This window comes from Oncorhynchus gorbuscha, linkage group LG16 (assembly GCF_021184085.1).
Source record: "Oncorhynchus gorbuscha isolate QuinsamMale2020 ecotype Even-year linkage group LG16, OgorEven_v1.0, whole genome shotgun sequence".
In the NCBI taxonomy this organism is placed as follows: Eukaryota; Metazoa; Chordata; class Actinopteri; order Salmoniformes; family Salmonidae; genus Oncorhynchus; species Oncorhynchus gorbuscha.
Genome location: NC_060188.1, coordinates 86,765,198 through 86,783,098, shown reverse-complemented (window position 1 = coordinate 86,783,098; position 17,901 = coordinate 86,765,198). Strand labels below are relative to the sequence as shown.

Here is a 17,901-nt window from a genome sequence, read left to right as displayed (position 1 = left end):
AAGATATTATGGTATTATTCAATTTAACATTGAGCTTCAATCAATGCAAATTATTGGTCAGCGCAACAATCCTAAATTCATGGCCTTTTTAAACCAACCACTTAGCTAACCAACATTAACACTTATTGCATTCCACGGGTGATAAAAGACGTGGAACACATTTCTTCACACGTTAAATCACAAAACTACAGTGCCTTGCGAAAATATTCAGACCCCTTGGATTTCTTTAAATTTTATTAATGTTACAAAGTGGGATTCAAATTGATTTGTCATTTTTTTGTCAAAAATCTACACAAAATCATCTAATGTCAAAGTGGAAGAAAAATTCTAACACTTTGTAAAATATTAATAAAAAAAGGATATTAACTAAAATACAGTCGTATTCAGCTCCCTGAGTCAATACCTGTTAGAAACCCTTTGGGCATTGTGTCTATGAGAGCTTTGCACACCAGGACTGTGCAATAAATGCCCATTTTACTCCTGAACTAATTTAGGCTTGCCTAAACAAGAAAGGGGCGGAATACTTAGTTACTCATATTTTATTTATCTTTAAAAATATATATAATTTATCTTCCACTATGAGTGTGTTCATATTGTTGACAAAAAAAACAAAACAAAAAAAATGTATTCCCATTTTGTAACACAAACAAATGTGAAGAAATCCAAGGGGTCTGAATGCTTTTGCACTCTCTTATAAACTTTAATGAACACTCCATTAAGCACATTACATAGAACATGCAGTGTAATGTGTCCCTAGATTGGTAGTCACTATAGTCTAGAATGACATCCTAACAAAGTCTTAACATTTCTCACACCACAAGGCTTCATTGTCTGTCACCGACTCGTGTTCGATAAACCCATGCAGGCGCTGGTTATAACATACAGACCAGGGCCTGTGTTATCAAACCATCTCAGAGTAGGGGTGTTGATTTAGGATCAGTTTTGCCTTCTCAGTCATAATGAATACGATTATATGGACATGGGAGGGGGGGGGGGGGCACTGATTCTAGATCAGCATTCCTACTTTGACAAGCTTCGTAAATACCGGCCCAGATGTCCGCAGCACATAAGGGTCTGTAACACAGTTGAGGGCCTGACTCAAATCACAACATGTAAAACACAGCATCCAGCCTGTTTACCTACATTCCCCTGTAATGATGAGCCAAGTCTAATCTGTATCTGTGGGACAGCTGTCTGTCTGTTTCTGTCTGATGGTACATACCACACTAAGAATGGCAAACATTTGTTTTATACATAAACAGATGGGGATTTAAAACGTGTGAATTAAGGAGTCCAAGTAAAGCCACACTGTGCCTGGCATGCAGTGTACTGTACACAACAGCTGTAATGAGAGTCATACATAGTCCAGGGCCCATGTCCACAAAGCATCTTCGAGTAAGAGTGCTGATCTAGTATCAGTTTAGCCTTTTAGATCATAATGAATAAGATTATATGGACAGATCCTAGATCAGCTCTCCTACTCAAAGATGCTTTGTGGATACAGGCCTGGGAAAAGAGGTCTTCTGACCTCTATGGGACATCATGGCTAAATAAATAGTCCTTTCACCAAAAATAAGAGCTTAAACATGACTTAAGCGCTACAAACGAAGAGCCAGTTTTGTTGCTATTCTTATAACTAAATTTTCAAGCAAATATTCTATAATCTCCATAAAAACAATATGCACATTTCCCCACCAGAGGTGTGTTTCCATCAAACCGACTTGTTGTGGATAAAAGGCTGTGAGTGATGACGTAGTGCACACAAAAAAACATTTTGTTGGATGACGCTGGGACAATTGGCCCCATGGGTCTGCTGGTCGTGTCCGGCTGAACCCAGAATCTCTAGTGGCACAGCTAGCACTGCGATGCAGTGTCTTAGACCACTGTGCCACTCAGGAGCAAATAGTGGCTAACCAGGGATGGGATAATGTAGTAGCTAGGAACTGTATTTTTATGACAGTTTGCAATGGAACACGTGAAAAAAATGCATGTACTTTCAGAATTGATTAGCGAGATGCTCATTGGTGGGCTATCTGTTGGAGACCCATGGGCTAAAGCCAGCAGCAGGTCAGTGGAGCAGGCAGTGCGCTCGCGCTATAAGGAAACATCTGTTGGGCTGATAGACTTGATCTTCTCTCAATCAGTAGACCGACATCAGTTCAATTACTTGAATTCCATTTCGTTAATTTTTTTGATTTCAGTGAGCTCAATGTGCAGTTTCTGTAGAGATAAATTAGATCAAGCCTGAACTGTGCGATGTAGTAGGGAGCTGTATTTTCACAGATTATCACAGAAAACGTGGTAATTAAAATAAGCTTTTATCCAAGGTCTACCATTTTCCATTTGTAGAAGTGGGAGATTACGCTGTAGTTTACTCTCACATGACCGTGTGGTCTAGAATGGAATACAATTGCAGCCCACAGGTAGAAAATGGGAGGACACATTCAACATGTCGAATCGTAAGTATTAGAGATAACTAGAGATAAAATAATTTATTTTATTAATAAATAAAAAATGTATTTAACTAGGGAAACCAGTTAAAAACAAATTCTTATTGACAATGATGGACTACCTTCCCCCAGGCAAATCCTCCCCTATGCCAGACAACCCTGGGCCAATTGTGGGCCGCCTTATGGGACTCCCGATCACGGCCGGTTGTGACAAAGCCTGGGAACGAACCAGGGTCTGTAGTGACATCTAGCATTGCCTTAGACCGTTGCGCCACTTGGGTATGCCTCTGTTGACTGGAAAACGTTACTTTGGTGATACCGAACAGTTTAGATATGGTTGATCAAGGACACCAGGCTACAGAAGTTTCCGCAACGAATCATCTCTAAACAATTTTCTTGTTGCGGGACAGAGCAAAAATAATAGCTGCAGTCCAATTCTCTACGAGTGCAGACTTCTGAGAGAAGGGGGAAGAATTGGAACATATCCAATATCATTCTTTCAGCAGGCAGATATAATCAATCTATTTAAAGACATTTTTACGGCAGCAGTTTTCACAAAGTACTTTTAAGGTAGGAAAGGAACATGGTCTCACCGAGAAGTCAATGGGATTGTTGGTGATCCCCTTCAGCACAGCCTTCAAAGGGTGCTTCATGAAGGGAGCCCACATGAGCAGGGAAACCAGGTAATAACCCAGAGAGCGCTGGGTGTTAGTCATGTTCCACCACGACGCCATACAGCAGGCCTAGCTGGTAGAACAGCACCGTTCCTACAGGGGCAGCATCAGGGTACGGTTGTGTTCAGTAGGGACAAAAACATTTTGAAACAGGGAGTTTCCACTTCAACTTAATCTGTGTCCACAGACGCAACTAGGATGCGCCTTGCAAATGCTGTGTTTCAACATCTATGACAATGTGAGGGGGTCCAAGGCCTCCAAAATAGATTGGAAACATTTCCCAACTTAAAATACAGTCAAGAGGTGGCGGGCAACATTCATGTTACAAGGAGAGATCATTACTGATAATCAATAATTGTTACGGATACAGGTATCCTGTGTCTGTGTGTATATGTATCCTGTGTTGTTTTCTCTCCTTCTCCCCTCACAGGTGAAAATCATCACTCCCCAATCAGTCACCAATCCAATCATCAATCAGAAGACACACCTCCTCCTGTTTCCTACCCAATCACGGTTCCTTTCCCTTGGTTTAAAAACCCCATCAGTTGTTTGGTCAAGAGCTCAATCTCTCTGTAAATGCCATGTCTGTAGGTCTCTGTGTTTCACTCTCTCGTTGTGTATTAGCCTCTCTTTTGTTTGAGCACCTCCATAGCACTTTGTCATCACCTGTGAGTATTGTTTTGGTTATGGTGTTTGATTGTTTGCTGGTGGGAAAAGGGGGAACCAAGACAAGTCGTCCATGGGCATATACTACCTGTAGGTAAACTTTTAAATACACTAGTTAGAACTGGGTGGACCACCCACTGTATTTTTGGTTAGTTAGCTGTTGTTAAAGTAGGCTAGTCTAGCTTAGGGGTGTTTTTGTATACTTATTGTTTCTTTCCTTGGGTCCAGCTCAGCCCCTTTTCCTGCTCCCCCCCCCCCCCCCCCCCCCATTACTGTGTTTTACAATAAACCCTGAGTTTGACGGTTGATTTCAGTTGTCCTGGTTATTTCGTTCACACACTTTTCACAATTATAATTTGCATGAGTTATGTTACGGGTCTCACTACCATCCCCCAGACTGTCGGGCCAAAAGGGATTCGTAACAATATTACAGGGCCAGGGTTATGAATGATTATGCATGTTTTAGTAATACCAATATGTTCATTATCCTTGAAGGGCTGATGCGTTCATGTGTGAACTGCCATGGACAGTTTGATGTACGTGTATGCATTCACAGGTATGTGGCTGCAGAGTACAAACACCAATGACATCAGTCTTTTGGGGGTGTGATATGCACTGGCTGTAGCCATTTATCCAGTGTTGCCAAGTTAGCGACTGTCGCTATTTAGTATTCAGACCCCTCTAGTGACACATTTTCAAAAAAAGCGACTAGCGACAAATCTAGTGACTTTTTCTGGCGTTATTGGAGAACATATCCTTCTTACTCTTCTTACTCTTACCCACCCCCGTCCCAAAGCAGTCACAGGCGGCCCAGTCAAGCAGGAGATGTTCACCCCTCCGCATCCAGACTGCAAATGAATCACTCATGCGGGAAGCCGCCGCTTCCTGATCCCGCCCTGGCTTACATTTAAAAAAAATCTAACCTGAATTAGGGCCAGACTAGTTATAATTCTCAAAATGCCATTGGCAGTTTTTTTTGTTGGTCCAGTTCGATTTTTTGTTTTTATTTTTTTGTACAGAATGTAAAAAAATGTTATGGTTAAAATGTTCATGTTTTACTGTAACTTGTTGTTGGCTCCTAAATGGACCATAAGGTTAAAAACCAACCCCCCCCCCCCCAAAAAAAATAAACACTAAGTAACTCCGCCAGAAGGTCTCTTTTGCCGGTCCCAGGCCCGGATAAAGGAGGGTTGGAATTCTGACATAAAAAAAAATCGACAAGTTAATTTGCAGTTCTAGACATATTTCGGGTGTTTTTTACTCACCTTTTGTCTCTCCACGTCGTTATTCCTACTGCATCCATACCACAGCGTCCAATAATTACATGCACATGGCCAATTATGCAAATTCGGCGATGGCGTCATTTAGGACAGCCAATAGCTACTTTCCTTACTGAGGAGTTGGGAACACTGCATTCATCCTCATGACTTGATTTCAATGTTGGTCCCTTAGGTTACCTTGTCCAGAAGCCTGATGAAGCTGGCTACAAAATCGAGAAGATAAGAGTCATTACAATCAGTCAAAGGTTTAGCTCCACCCCAGAGACAACCACGTTTTGTATATGGCATATGCAGCATTAAATGGACTGTGCGTCTACAAATAACTATGGGCTAATTTGCAGGATTAAATGTGTATGTGGTGATAAAAGCATTTTCTACAAATGAGCATTGATATCGTTAGTATTTGGTTGAACACAAACAAAACAGATTATAAACTAGAGACAAACGACATGTCATCAAAAAGGATCACATACATATTTATGTTCCTTATTCATCCTGCATACGTTGTTCAATAACTTGTCCGGTTGACTAATGTCCATGTTTTTTTTGTGCCAACAAGCAGCAACAATTCAGTCTACTTGGGCGTGCTGGCATGGGTGAACTTGTAACTGCGTAGTAACAGCTAGCTATCGTGTAATACTGCGACGATGTTTTGTAGCCCACTTACCTCGGAGTTCTGGGTTATCCTCTTTAGATCGTAAGTTTTGCTTTTGCAATTTAACGTTAACACTGTTTGTCTGAAAAGATTACAACCATCGTAGGTGAGCTCCCGGCTCGCCGTGTTATTTCCACACATGTTGATAGTCGTCACTAGTTACCACAACTACAAAGGCGTAATTGGCTAACCCCCGCCAACTTCTACATTTTATCTTAAAATAAGACTTTAAACCAAACCCTAACCTTATGCCTAACCTTAAATTAAGACCTGAAATCATTATTTGTAATTAATTTTTACGATATACACTTGATTTCGTGGCTGTGGTAACGAGTGACAACCCAAAATCAAGACGAAGCAGTATTTCTCCAGGTGGCGCTCCAACACTTTATTTTCATTATTTTATACGACCATAGGCAGGCTATATCAAACTACGTAGCGCACAAGGTTCAGTAAGAGAGAGTCAACGCTGCTCACACAGTGACAGAAATACTTTCTCACAATATTGACAAACCTGTTGACCGTGCAAGGGGTAAAAAATATATATATCAATTCTTCATTAATTTATCTAGCCTAAATCATTGGGCGCGTTCGAGCGGATCACTTTTGTCAAGTCTTCAAAGTGTGTTGCATTATGGTTATAAAAATCTTCCCACTGGGGACTAGGATACTGCCGCGTTCAAGACAACTTGGAAATATCTGACTTCCGACTTCACTGCGTTCAATTTTAAAAAAATAAACTCAGACTGGGGAAATCGTTTTGAATGGTCATTCAACTCAGAATTCCAAGTCAGAAACGCGGACAAGCAACACCCACTCTTTTCTGTACTTCTGGCTGTACAATTTTGATTGAGACATGTTGATTGAAGTAAGTTCTGTTCAAGATCAAACATTCGTGAGCAACTATATTCATTGGGTTTGGCTCGTCGAAGCCGTACTACTGCTAGAGTCAGCCATCAATTATCTGCAATTTACTGAAATTCCGGCTGGCCTGCTGCTGTCTGTGCACGAGCTGAGCGCTTGCTGTTGACGTCACTCAATGCCAGGCACGTGTGTAGTGACTGAGTGTGTGACAGAATATCGTTTTTGTGTAATTTAGAGGGAAAATGCGTGCATTTTAGCGTTTGAGTCACTTCAAAAGTTGCTAAAAGTTCCAAATACATTTTTTAAAAGTAGCTAAATTTGTTAGTTGCTGTTTGAAAAAAGTTGCTAAATCTAGCAACAAAATTGCTAAATTGGCATCACTGGATGCACTTCCCCCGACTTCACTCGCTGACTTAAACATACCTGATAACAAGTTGTCTCTTGTTGAATGACAAAAATACTTTATTGAAGAATACCTACAGTTGACCAACTTCGGTTTGCCATGAGAAAAAATGTTGTGTGACAAAACATCCGAAAAAAACCTTACCGAAGTACAAAACGAACAAAAACTTATTCTGACGTGTTTCTACTGGGAAGCATATGGACATCGCTTGAACCTACCCATTATCTCTCCAAATGGTATTTTATGTTATTGTGATTTTTATTCGTATCCTCAGTAGCTGAAGCAGCAGCTATTCATCCTGGGGTCCACACACATGACAAAATAAATAACACTAATGGACCAGAACAGCAACACAAATTTAAACTAGGAATACTATGACTAAAGAACAATAGGCCTACGACTATTTTGGTCTAAATAAAAGGCCACAAATCCACACAAAAAAAACATAGCATGTCCTTATTTAGAAAACACCAAACAACAGAAAATAATGTGGTGGATATCTAGGGCAAAGGGTATTATTAATTTAATTCATACAGAGAAGGCAATAAAGTGTGTTATACAATTCACAGGACAACTTCGACATTTGACCTTTGAGAAACATGGGTGAACGTCTAATTATGATGTAAAACTGTGACCGATGGAAAAGCAGCCGGCGAAACAGTGGATGTCAGACCCAAAGACCGCCAGAGTGCGCTATTATTCCTGACGTCGTTAGATTGGGGCTGTGTGGATGCGAGCGTCCTCACCGAGTAGCGAGACAAAGCAGTTTTCTTGTTATGAACTTCTTCCTCCTCTATCCGCGTCAAGGTCTTCGAAAAAAGAGCTCATTTCAAGAGCCAAACTAGAACTGCTACAAGAGTCGTCCGCAGTAGGCGATTGCACTTTTGCACACAGTGGATAGACTTGGCCAGCAAGGGTGCATGGAGAATTCTGATCGAACAGAAGTTCTCGTCTAAACGCACAAATTACAGTTTTATGGGAAGGACGTGCTGATTACAACAATAACATTGGAAAATGGTTCAACAAAGGATATTCCGGGCGGTTATCATGGGACCTCCAGGTTCAGGGAAGGGCACAGTGTCGGGGCGCATAGTAAAACGTTTCGGATTATCGCATCTTTCAAGTGGAGACCTTTTGAGAGCCAACATTAAAGCCCAAACAGGTAAGATTAGACCATGGTGCAGTTCTAAACCTCTCCACATAAAGCAGATAATGGAAATGGCTGCTATAGCTGATGAAAATAAGCAGAATGTGAAGTAAACCATACCCTAGTCAGTTTTCTCCAAGTAGTCAGATTGTTCCCACTTGCTTGTGTTAGGTGTTTCTCATGCATGAACAGCAGCAGTTAACACATTAGAAAGCGTAGATGTTGCTACCATGTTCAGACCCACTGGACACGGACGCAAATTCAACGTCTATTCCACGTTGGTTCAACAAATTACGTGGAAAACAACGTTGATTCAACCAGTGTGTGCCCAGTGGGTAAATTGTAGGTGTGATATTAATACTTGTAAAAAATAATCGTTCATAAACTAAAATGAATATGAAAATATCGGATGCAATCAGATTCTTTAGGATGTTATGCACAAAATGTAAACACTTATCCACAAGGTGATGCAATGAAGCATGCGATGTCTTGAAAATGACGATGGTTGTTGGTCATTATTTACATTTACATTTACATTTAAGTCATTTAGCAGACATTATCCGACTCCCCTTGGGAGAAAGAAAGATCAAGAGTTTATTTTTATTTCTTTAAATCAAAGATTACAGAGATGGTAATATACCGATACATTGCAAACAAAATTATCCCCAGCAGTAACAAAAAAAGTGTTGTTCTGGTCTGGCTATGATAAGAGAAACAGTTAAGTCCAGTTCCACAATCATATTCTTATCTTGCTGCAAAAAGCTCGAGTCTGACTGGAGAGCAGACAATACCCTGATCTTATATTATTGAGTGGAAAGAAGAGTTGTTAAAAAAAACAAGATTTCTACAGCAGATCTACAGCTATAGTAGACCTGTGCACAGGTAACCTGATATCTGAACTACCTGCCACCTGAGCTTTCTACAGTGAAGGTCATGTGGTCCGGTATGTAACTGCAACTTATTATCAAGCTGCTCCAGCTCTTATCTTGACTGAAGTCCCATCAGATGTGAGGACCATCATAAACTGAGGAGTAGCCTATAGCAGAACACTGACTTTCAAGGACTTTGTTCCCACACGCCCTTGCTCCTTTTCCCCCCACACTGGAATGAAATGAAACCCATAAAAGACTATAGAGTTCTTTCAGAACACCCACATTTAAAACATGACAAAATACTTTGTTTTATTGCCCATACAATCTGTGATCTAGTTATCAGTTTAATAGTACATAAAAAAAAAGGTACACACACACTTGGCACACAGCAAGTCATGTGCCAAGTCCTCAAAGAATGTAATAGGTCAAAGATTACAAGCCTGAATTCTTTTCAGTGTGGTGTGTAGCTTCTTTGTTCTAGCCTGAGATGAGCTCCACGGTGCACAGTAGGCTCCTTATCTGGCCCAGGCTGCAAAACCTCCTCCCCCAACTGTTACAGAAATGATTTTCTGTATTATAGTCAGACAAAGACTCAAACTTTTTTGGGGCCGGGGACCGCTTTTATGATAGCAAATGAATCAAGGACCCCCTCATAATCAGAACACTACTCGAGTGAGATGAAAAAATAGCATACAAGGAGTTATGACTTCGGCAGTGCATTGCCCTCGGGCCCTGGGAATTAACATTTTAAAGGCCCGCCTCTTGGCATTGGAGAGAACATTTTGTACTTTTTCAAGCTAATTTCCTGCAGTTCTACAAATTTTTACATGAGGCAGAGAGAACTTTGTAATTTTAATCATTTATTGACAGAGCTGAGCTCTTTGTTTTCCTGTATCTCTTCTTCTGGCAGAGCAGGAAAATATATATGACAGCTTTGTGTTTTATCCTTTCAGAACGGGGTCTTCTGAGATAATAAAAAGTTAAGATCACAGCTCTGATCCTTGTGTTATTCTGCATCCTCTCCTGGCAGAGCAAGGTCTTAGCTTTATGTTGCTCTGTGTATCTCCTCTCCTGGCAGAGCAAGGTCTTAGCTTTATGTTGCTCTATGTATCTCCTCTCCTGGCAGAGCAAGGTCTTAGCTTTATGTTGCTCTGTGTATCTCCTCTCCTGGCAGAGCAAGGTCTTAGCTTTATGTTGCTCTGTGTATCTCCTCTCCTGGCAGAGCAAGGTCTTAGCTTTATGTTGCTCTGTGTATCTCCTCCTGGCAGAGCTAGGTCTTAGCTTTATGTTGCTCTGAGTACCTCCTCTCCTGGCAGACCTAGGTCTAAGCTTTATGTTGCTCTGTGTATCTCCTCTCCTGGCAGACCTAGGTCTAAGCTTTATGTTGCTCTGTGTATCTCCTCTCCTGGCAGACCTAGGTCTTAGCTTTATGTTGCTCTGTGTATCTCCTCTCCTGGCAGACCTAGGTCTTCTGATGAAGTGCATAATGTGTACATGTTTAAATACTAAAGATGACAGCTCTGATCTTTATGCAGAGCTGGGTCTTCTGATGAAGTCATGCATCGATCAGGGTCAGCTGGTACCTGATGACGTCATCTCCCGTCTCATCCTGACAGAGATGAGGAGCATAGAGCAGAGCAGCTGGCTGCTGGACGGTAAGCAGTAAGCACCTGCACCACACGCATTTCTCCAACAGCGAGCGAGAGGGAGGATGACAATGGGGAAAGATAAAGGTTGTATCAAAGGGCAATATAGGTCGGACTTAAACAATGAAGTGTGTTGGAGGCTGCAGTATTACCGCTAGACCAGCCAGGCCACCCATTACTCAGATTTAGACACATCAACATAGACAAGGCAATAGGCATATGTTTTAAAAAGGCATTCAGTACACTCCAGACACCTTCAAGTGAGTAGGAATATGCTTTGGATTTGTTTCTAGGAAACATTTACATTATTTGAACAGCTTGCTGCTGAACAGTAAGCAGCACCTGCACTCGTTAAGCTATTCTTGATAATGGTGCCAGAAGGGATGGCTGTCGTTTTACGGGCTCCTAACCAACTGTGCTATTTATTTATTGTTTTGCATTGTTTGCAGCTTATTTTGTACACAAATTTGCTGCTACCGTCTCTTATGACCGAAAAGAGCGTCTGGACATCAGAACAGCGATTAATCACCACGAACTGGACAAAGATTTTTTTCTTTAATAAGTCCGACACAAAGGATATGCTGCTTTCCGGAGAACAGGCCCAAATCTCCGTCATTAGCGTGAAGAAAGGGGCGGAGATACAGAGGGAGAAGGTCGGGGTGCCTTGTTAGGATTTGTAGGCGAGTGAGTAAATTTACATTATCATTGCCATTACAATTATTGGGTGACGTGAAATCACTGGAACGTGAAATCACTGAAAACAAACTTTATGATCTACGGTCAAGCTTATCCTATCTACGGGACATAAAAAACTGTAATATCTTATGTTTCACTACAAATCCCAACCAGTAGCCATGGATTACAGCCAACATCTGCACTGAGCCTGTCGAGCCCGCTGAGGCGTGGGTGCCTGTCGAGCCCGCTGAGGCGTGGGTGCCTGTCGAGCCCGCTGAGGCGTGGGTGCCTGTCGAGCCCGCTGAGGCGTGGGTGCCTGTCGAGCCCGCTGAGGCGTGGGAGCCTGTCGAGCCCGCTGAGGCGTGGGAGCCTGTCGAGCCCGCTGAGGCGTGGGAGCCTGTCGAGCCCGCTGAGGCGTGGGAGCCTGTCGAGCCCGCTGAGGCGTGGGAGCCTGTCGAGCCCGCTGAGGCGTGGGAGCCTGTCGAGCCCGCTGAGGCCTGGGAGCCTGTCGAGCCCGCTGAGGCGTGGGTGCCTGTCGAGCCCGCTGAGGCGTGGGTGCCTGTCGAGCCCGCTGAGGCGTGGGTGCCTGTCGAGCCCGCTGAGGCGTGGGTGCCTGTCGAGCCCGCTGAGGCGTGGGTGCCTGTCGAGCCCGCTGAGGCGTGGGTGCCTGTCGAGCCCGCTGAGGCGTGGGTGCCTGTCGAGCCCGCTGAGGCCTCCCAGGTAGCTAATATAATAATAATAATATATGCCATTTAGCAGACGCTTTTATCCAAAGCGACTTACAGTCATGTGTGCATACATTCTACGTATGGGTGGTCCCGGGGATCGAACCCACTACCCTGGCGTTACAAGCGCCATGCTCTACCAACTGAGCTACAACTGAGCTACAGAAGGACCACCCATACAGAAGGACCAGCTCCGGGTCGGACACCCGGACCCGACATCACCTCCAACACCAAAACAAAACAACAAACATTCCCTGATGCTTCCCTTTGTTGAGTCGTCATTCTGTAACAATGTACGCTGAGAGTCGGGAAGCCAGTTCAGGGAGTGACTACATAAATAAATTAACAAAACTCCACAGAGGAACTCTAGTCAGAGTGACGATTGGGTTCTTGGTCAACCCCCTGACAAAGGCCCTCCCCCCCCCCCCCCGATTGCTCAGTTCGGCTAGGCGGCCAGCTCTAGGAAGAGTTTTTGTGGTTCCAAACTTCTTCCATTTTAAGAATAATGGAAGCCACTGTGGTCTTGGGGACCTTCAATGCTGCAGACATGTTTTGGTACCCTTCCCCAGATCTGTGCCTCAACACAATCCTGTCTTGGAGCTTTAAGGACAATTCCTTCCACCTCATGGCTTGGTTTTTGCTCTGATATGCACTGTCAACTGTGGGACCTTATATAGACAGGTGTGTGTCTTTCCAAATCATATCCAATCAATTGAATTTACCACAGATGGACTCCAATCAAGTTGTAGAAACATCTCAAGGATGGTCAATGGAAACAGGATGCACCTGTGGTCAAATTCAATTCTCATGGCAAAGGGTCTGATTACTTATATTAAGGTATTTTCTTTTCTTATATATTTGCAAAATGTTCTTTTGTCATTATGGGGTAGTGTGTGTGTGTGTGTGTGTGTGTGTGTGTGTGTGTGTGTGTGTGTGTGTGTGTGTGTGTGTGTGTGTGTGTGTGTGTGTGTGTGTGTGTGTGTGTGTGTGTGTGTGTGTGTGTGTGTGTCTGTATATTGCTGAGGATTTAAAAATAGAATTAAGGCTGTAACGTAACAAAATGTGGAAAAAGTCAAGGGGTCTGAATACTTTCTGAAGGCACTGTAAGTAGGGGTAAAGTGACTATGCATAGATAATAAACAGCGATTAACATTTGAATAATTGTTCTGCAATCTCATGGCTTGGGGGTAGAAGCTGTTTAGGAGCCTTTTGGACCTTGACTTGGCTCTTCAGTACCACTTGCCGTACTGTAGCAGAGAGAACAGTCTAAGTTGACTGGAATCTTTGGCAATTTTTGGGCCTTCCTCTGACACCACCTAGTATATAGGTCCTGTATGGCAGGAAGCTTGGCCCCAGTGATGTAATGGGCCCTACGCACTACCCTTTGTAGTGCCTTGCGGTCGGATGCCGAGCAGTTACCATACCAGGCGGTGATGCAACCGGTCAGGATGCTCTAGATGGTGCAGCTGTAGAACTTTTTGAGGTTCTGGGGACCCATGCCAAATCTTTTTAGTCTCCTGAGGGGGAAAAGGCGTTGTCGTGCCTTCTTCACGACTGTCTTGGTGTGTTTTGTGACAGTTTGTTGGTGATGTGGACACCAAGGAACTTGAAATGCATTGGAGAAGAAGGTACGAGGGAAGGGATCTTGGACCTTTTCCACCTATACGGTTAAGGAGGCGAGAAGAGATGAGAGGAATCGCAGAAAGATGAATTGGAAAAGAGCCATGTCTCTGGGCCTCTACTTTCCTGTCAGGGTTCCCCCTTGGGAAGATTGTGAACATAAAACTCTAGAATGGACATTCTCAAGCTATGAAGGTTTATGACATCAACCAGTAGTGTATTATATATCTCTATGCTTCCACTGGTCTCTCCTGTCTGGAAGGGTTCCCCCGCACCGTGACTCAGGCGGAGACTCTAGACGGCGTGTGCAGGGTGGACACAGTCATCAACATGGACGTTCCTTTCCAGACCATCAAACGGAGACTGACCTCTCGCTGGCTCCACCTGCCTAGCGGACGCGTCTACAACATCGACTTCAACCCACCCAAGATCTCTGTAAGTATAGTCTGAGTCACGGATGTATTTGACGGCTACATACTACTGAGCTATATTAAAGCTTCTGCTCCAAATGTATGTGGCCAAGTTAACACACAGGCCTTATTACAACATAATTAAAATGATTACACATGTAATAACCATGTAACAGGATAGTATAAACACACTTATATACTGTGTGTATTTAAAAAAAAATATTTGATAAGACCTCTTTTAAAAAATTGTTCCATCTCTCCCACCACACAGTTGCTCTTGTCGTTCGCTAGCTTTAGCTGAATCTCAAGCTGCTCTTTCACCATGCAACCACCTGACAGCGCCTGGCTCACTTACAAGTCATGCTTTCAAAATATGGGTATTAAAATAAAAAAAACAATCCTTAAACGTTAAAGTAGGGCACAGACTGCGTGTACCTGCGGCGTGGAGAGATTTAGAGGAGAAAGAGAGACAGATGGCGGAAGAAGGGATTAGACAGATAAAACAATGGTGCATCCCAAATGACACCCTATTCCCTATATAGTGCACTACTTTAGACCAGAGCCCTATGGCCTATACAGGGAATAAGGTGCCATTTCCGAACGCATCCAGTGTGGCATTTGTTTGCTGTGGCAATCCAAGTGGGGACCTTTTGCTCCATGCATTTTAAACTGGAGCAAACAAGACCACACCTGGGTTCAAATAGTATTTGGAATCATTTCATATACTTGAGCTGTGTTTGATTGAACTTGCCTGGCGCAATGAAACCAATAGAAAAGTCCTAAAATTGCAAACCCTGCCCACCTGGCACTCCAAACAGGCTAAAGCCCGTGCTCAAAGCATTACGATTTCAAATAGGTGGTTGTATGGTGAATTAGGAGCTTTTAAAAGAGCAGCTTGATATTTAGCTAAAGCTAGCTAATGACAAGAGCGACTGTTCTTAACCATGAAAAGAACACTGAATGAAATCTCCTTCACCTCTCCCAGCAGCTTTCTGTATTCTGCTCTTTAGAACCTGTGCATTGTGAGCCTGTGCATTATACCTGTGTTAGTGTTGCTTTTTTGCAATTACAAACATGCTGGTAGGAGGTTGAATGCAATTTGAATAGTAAGACTTTCAGGTTAAACACTTACCTACAGTAGTGTTTGTATTCCAACGTGTTGATTCTGAGAGGACTAATACTTCATACAATAGAGGTGCAAACAGTAGTACAAAAAGCAGTGTTTCATGTGAATTGTGCAAACAGGATGAAACTTCAGTAGATGACAGCCTCTTACTAATCTTTGCACTTCAGAGGTGTATATGGTCTACTTTCTCTTTCTCAAGGGTCTGTTCAAGTTTGCTTTCTGCGCCACCTAAGGCAAGGTCATCATAGGTTGTTTTCTTTTCTTCTACTAACCATACAGGTTTCTGCATGAATGTTCACTTCCCCCTCCATGCATTTCTTAAAACAGGCAGTACTGGCTTAGGCTGTGTGGTTTACACTTTACGTACCACTATGTCAGTATGTTGGACTACTAAATCGTACAATATTTAAATATTTTATGATTTAACCTTTGTTTAACTAGGCAAGTCAGTTAAGAACAAATTCTTATTTACAATGACGGCCTAGGAACAGTGGGTTAACTGCCTTGTTCAGGGGCAGAACAACAGATTTTTTACTTTGTCAGCTCTGGGATTTGATCTAGCAACCTTTCGGTTACTGGCCCAATGCTCTAAACCTCAGTGTAGCTCAGTTTGTGTAAGATGCTAGCAACGCCAGGGCCGTGGGTTTGATTCCTCTTGGCCCCCTATATGAAAATGTATGCATGCACCATTGTAAATTGCTTTAGATAAAAGTATCTGTTAAATGGTAGATCTTAACACACTCACTGTTTGGTCTGTTTTGGTTGGTCCTCCTGGCTACAGGGCCTTGATGATGTCACTGGAGAGCCTCTGATTCAGAGAGACGATGACACACCAGAGACCATCACCAGGAGGCTGAGGTCCTATGAAAACCAGACACAACCTGTGTTGGAGTACTACAGGTAATGTCCCAAACCTGAGCTATCTATCTATCTATTTTAATTTTATATTCATTATTACATTATATAATCTGTAACTGTGTAATAACGTTGCAGGTTATCTTCTTACATCATAGGCTTTAAGGCTTATATCTGCCCTTTCAGAGTTGGGACATAACAAACGGACATTCATCTCAATTAGACATCATTGTGAATGACTGAATGTCTGGATTGGTTCATATCACATCTATTTCTGTGGCCAATTAAAGAAGGAAAACATTAGTCAATAGCTCCTGTGTGCATAAGATGGCTTCTGGGGCTCTTTGTCACTGGTAACTGGACAACGGGAAGAGAACTCTGAATGAACCCTACTTCAGGGGCCGGTCGGAGAACTGAAATAGCTTGGGACTGTAAACAAAGGATTCAGGCTCAGACAGGAGATCAGACAGTGAATTCATTCCAGTGTTTTCTTTCCCTTTGTTAAACAATTAATCTTTGTTGGTAACCTTGAAAGCATTATGTAGTTGAGTACTAGGTTGTATTCAGTAGACTAGACTGTAGCAAAAACATTTTGCAATGGAATGTGGAAATATGTGTTCTTATTGGAGACAATCAGGGAGTACCTACCTGTTTCAAAACGTTTCAAAACTAGTGCTTATGTTTATTATGATGACTGTTTCTACCAACAGGAGCAAAGGGATGTTGGAGACATTCTCAGGAACGGAAACCAACAAGATCTGGCCTCACATTCAGGCATTTCTGTCCAAAAAACTCTTCCCCCAAAATGATAAGGTTGTTGGGAATGCCTAGAATCCACCCTGGGAATGGATGGATTAGTTTAACACACCTTAAATGGAACTTAACTCTTTGGTCCAAACCATAGCAGTGTCTCTGTGCCTATATAAGACCATGCCACTTAGTACAACATATTGTAGTTGGATAAGGACCACTTGTTCAACCAATGTCACATTCTCTCTGTTCATTCCATATGTCGCCTGATCCCAGATCTGTTTATGCTGTCTTGCCAACTCTTCTTGTCACTGTCAAGCTAAACATCGATCGTAGTAGTTGGGCAAGACAGCACAAACAGATCTGGGATCAGGATACACCATATGTAACTTGTTGCTAGGTGATGTGGATTTGTGTTCTTGGTCTGTGTGTGTGTGTGTGTGTGGGTGGGTGGGTGTACAGGACAGAACAGGACTTGAGGCTAAAGTGCCATTATGTGAAGTGGTCTTGAATTAATCAATGTTTGTAGGGCCAAGTGCCTGTTATCGACTGTACTTTATCATGTAGTAAAAGTTTTTAAATGATCGAAAATGTGAATCACCGTGCAGTTATTAATACATTAAAAAATACTGATTTTATGCCTATGACTGACGACACTGATTGTAGGGAAACATTTGTCACCATTTTAAGCTGACATTTTAAATTGTTAAAGTGAAACGTAGCAATATTATTACCATAGTAACCACATTTCCATCCAGTTTTATTTGAGTGAAGTCATATCCTATAAAATTAAATAAAATGATCACGACAGCTGTGATGGAAACAGGTTTCGGTGTAATTTTGTAAATGCTGACAGATCATTTGTTGGTTCGACATGGTGGGATCTTTTTGTGTCAGTAAAATGTATTATGCGGTAAATAGTGGTGGAAACGCCCACGATGTGGTGTATGATCCTCCAACTACAACTCAGGAAACCATACAGTTTATTAGGCTACAGATGAAATAAGTTATGAAGGGTGGTGGAACTGCACGGTGATAAACTTGATGCTGCTTTCAAATAAATAGAGGGTCTTATTCTGGTGA

General features: G+C 42.5%; 1 protein-coding gene and 1 long non-coding RNA gene across 5 annotated transcripts in view; one reads left to right on the top strand and one right to left on the bottom strand.

The window, feature by feature from the left end:
* Nucleotides 1-6,700, bottom strand: part of LOC123999338 — a 19,284-nt gene extending 12,584 nt beyond the window's left edge. The window contains exons 1-2 of one of the 2 annotated variants that reach the window (XR_006832441.1): nucleotides 5,738-6,700; nucleotides 5,056-5,273 (exon numbers count right to left, since the gene is read on the bottom strand). This is a non-coding gene — a long non-coding RNA (uncharacterized LOC123999338). The remainder of the gene's footprint in view (nucleotides 1-5,055; nucleotides 5,274-5,737) is intronic. The other variant, XR_006832440.1, reaches the window with a different exon arrangement.
* Nucleotides 6,569-17,901, top strand: LOC123999336 (GTP:AMP phosphotransferase AK3, mitochondrial-like). 3 transcript variants are annotated; one of them, XM_046304985.1, is made up of 5 exons: nucleotides 6,569-6,593; nucleotides 10,547-10,666; nucleotides 13,940-14,112; nucleotides 15,995-16,113; nucleotides 16,779-17,901. In XM_046304985.1, exons 2-5 carry the CDS (start codon nucleotides 10,561-10,563, stop codon nucleotides 16,897-16,899), a joined length of 519 nt encoding a protein of 172 aa, XP_046160941.1. In that variant the 5' UTR covers nucleotides 6,569-6,593; nucleotides 10,547-10,560; the 3' UTR covers nucleotides 16,900-17,901. The 3 variants fall into 3 exon arrangements, with proteins under 3 accessions (XP_046160941.1, XP_046160938.1, XP_046160939.1); XM_046304982.1 differs by lacking the exon at nucleotides 6,569-6,593 and adding an exon at nucleotides 7,646-8,154 and having other exon boundaries at nucleotides 13,922-14,112; XM_046304983.1 differs by lacking the exon at nucleotides 6,569-6,593 and adding an exon at nucleotides 7,657-8,154.

What these genes read in the sequence shown, in the direction of transcription:
- LOC123999336 (XM_046304982.1), top strand. Translation starts at nt 8,007, where the DNA reads ATGGTTCAACAAAGGATATTCCGGGCGGTTATCATGGGACCTCCAGGT. An exon ending in GAGCAGCTGGCTGCTGGACG is followed by an intron (nt 10,667 to 13,921) that starts GTAAGCAGTAAG and finishes ATGCTTCCACTG; the next exon opens with GTCTCTCCTGTCTGGAAGGG. An exon ending in CCTGTGTTGGAGTACTACAG is followed by an intron (nt 16,114 to 16,778) that starts GTAATGTCCCAA and finishes TTCTACCAACAG; the next exon opens with GAGCAAAGGGATGTTGGAGA.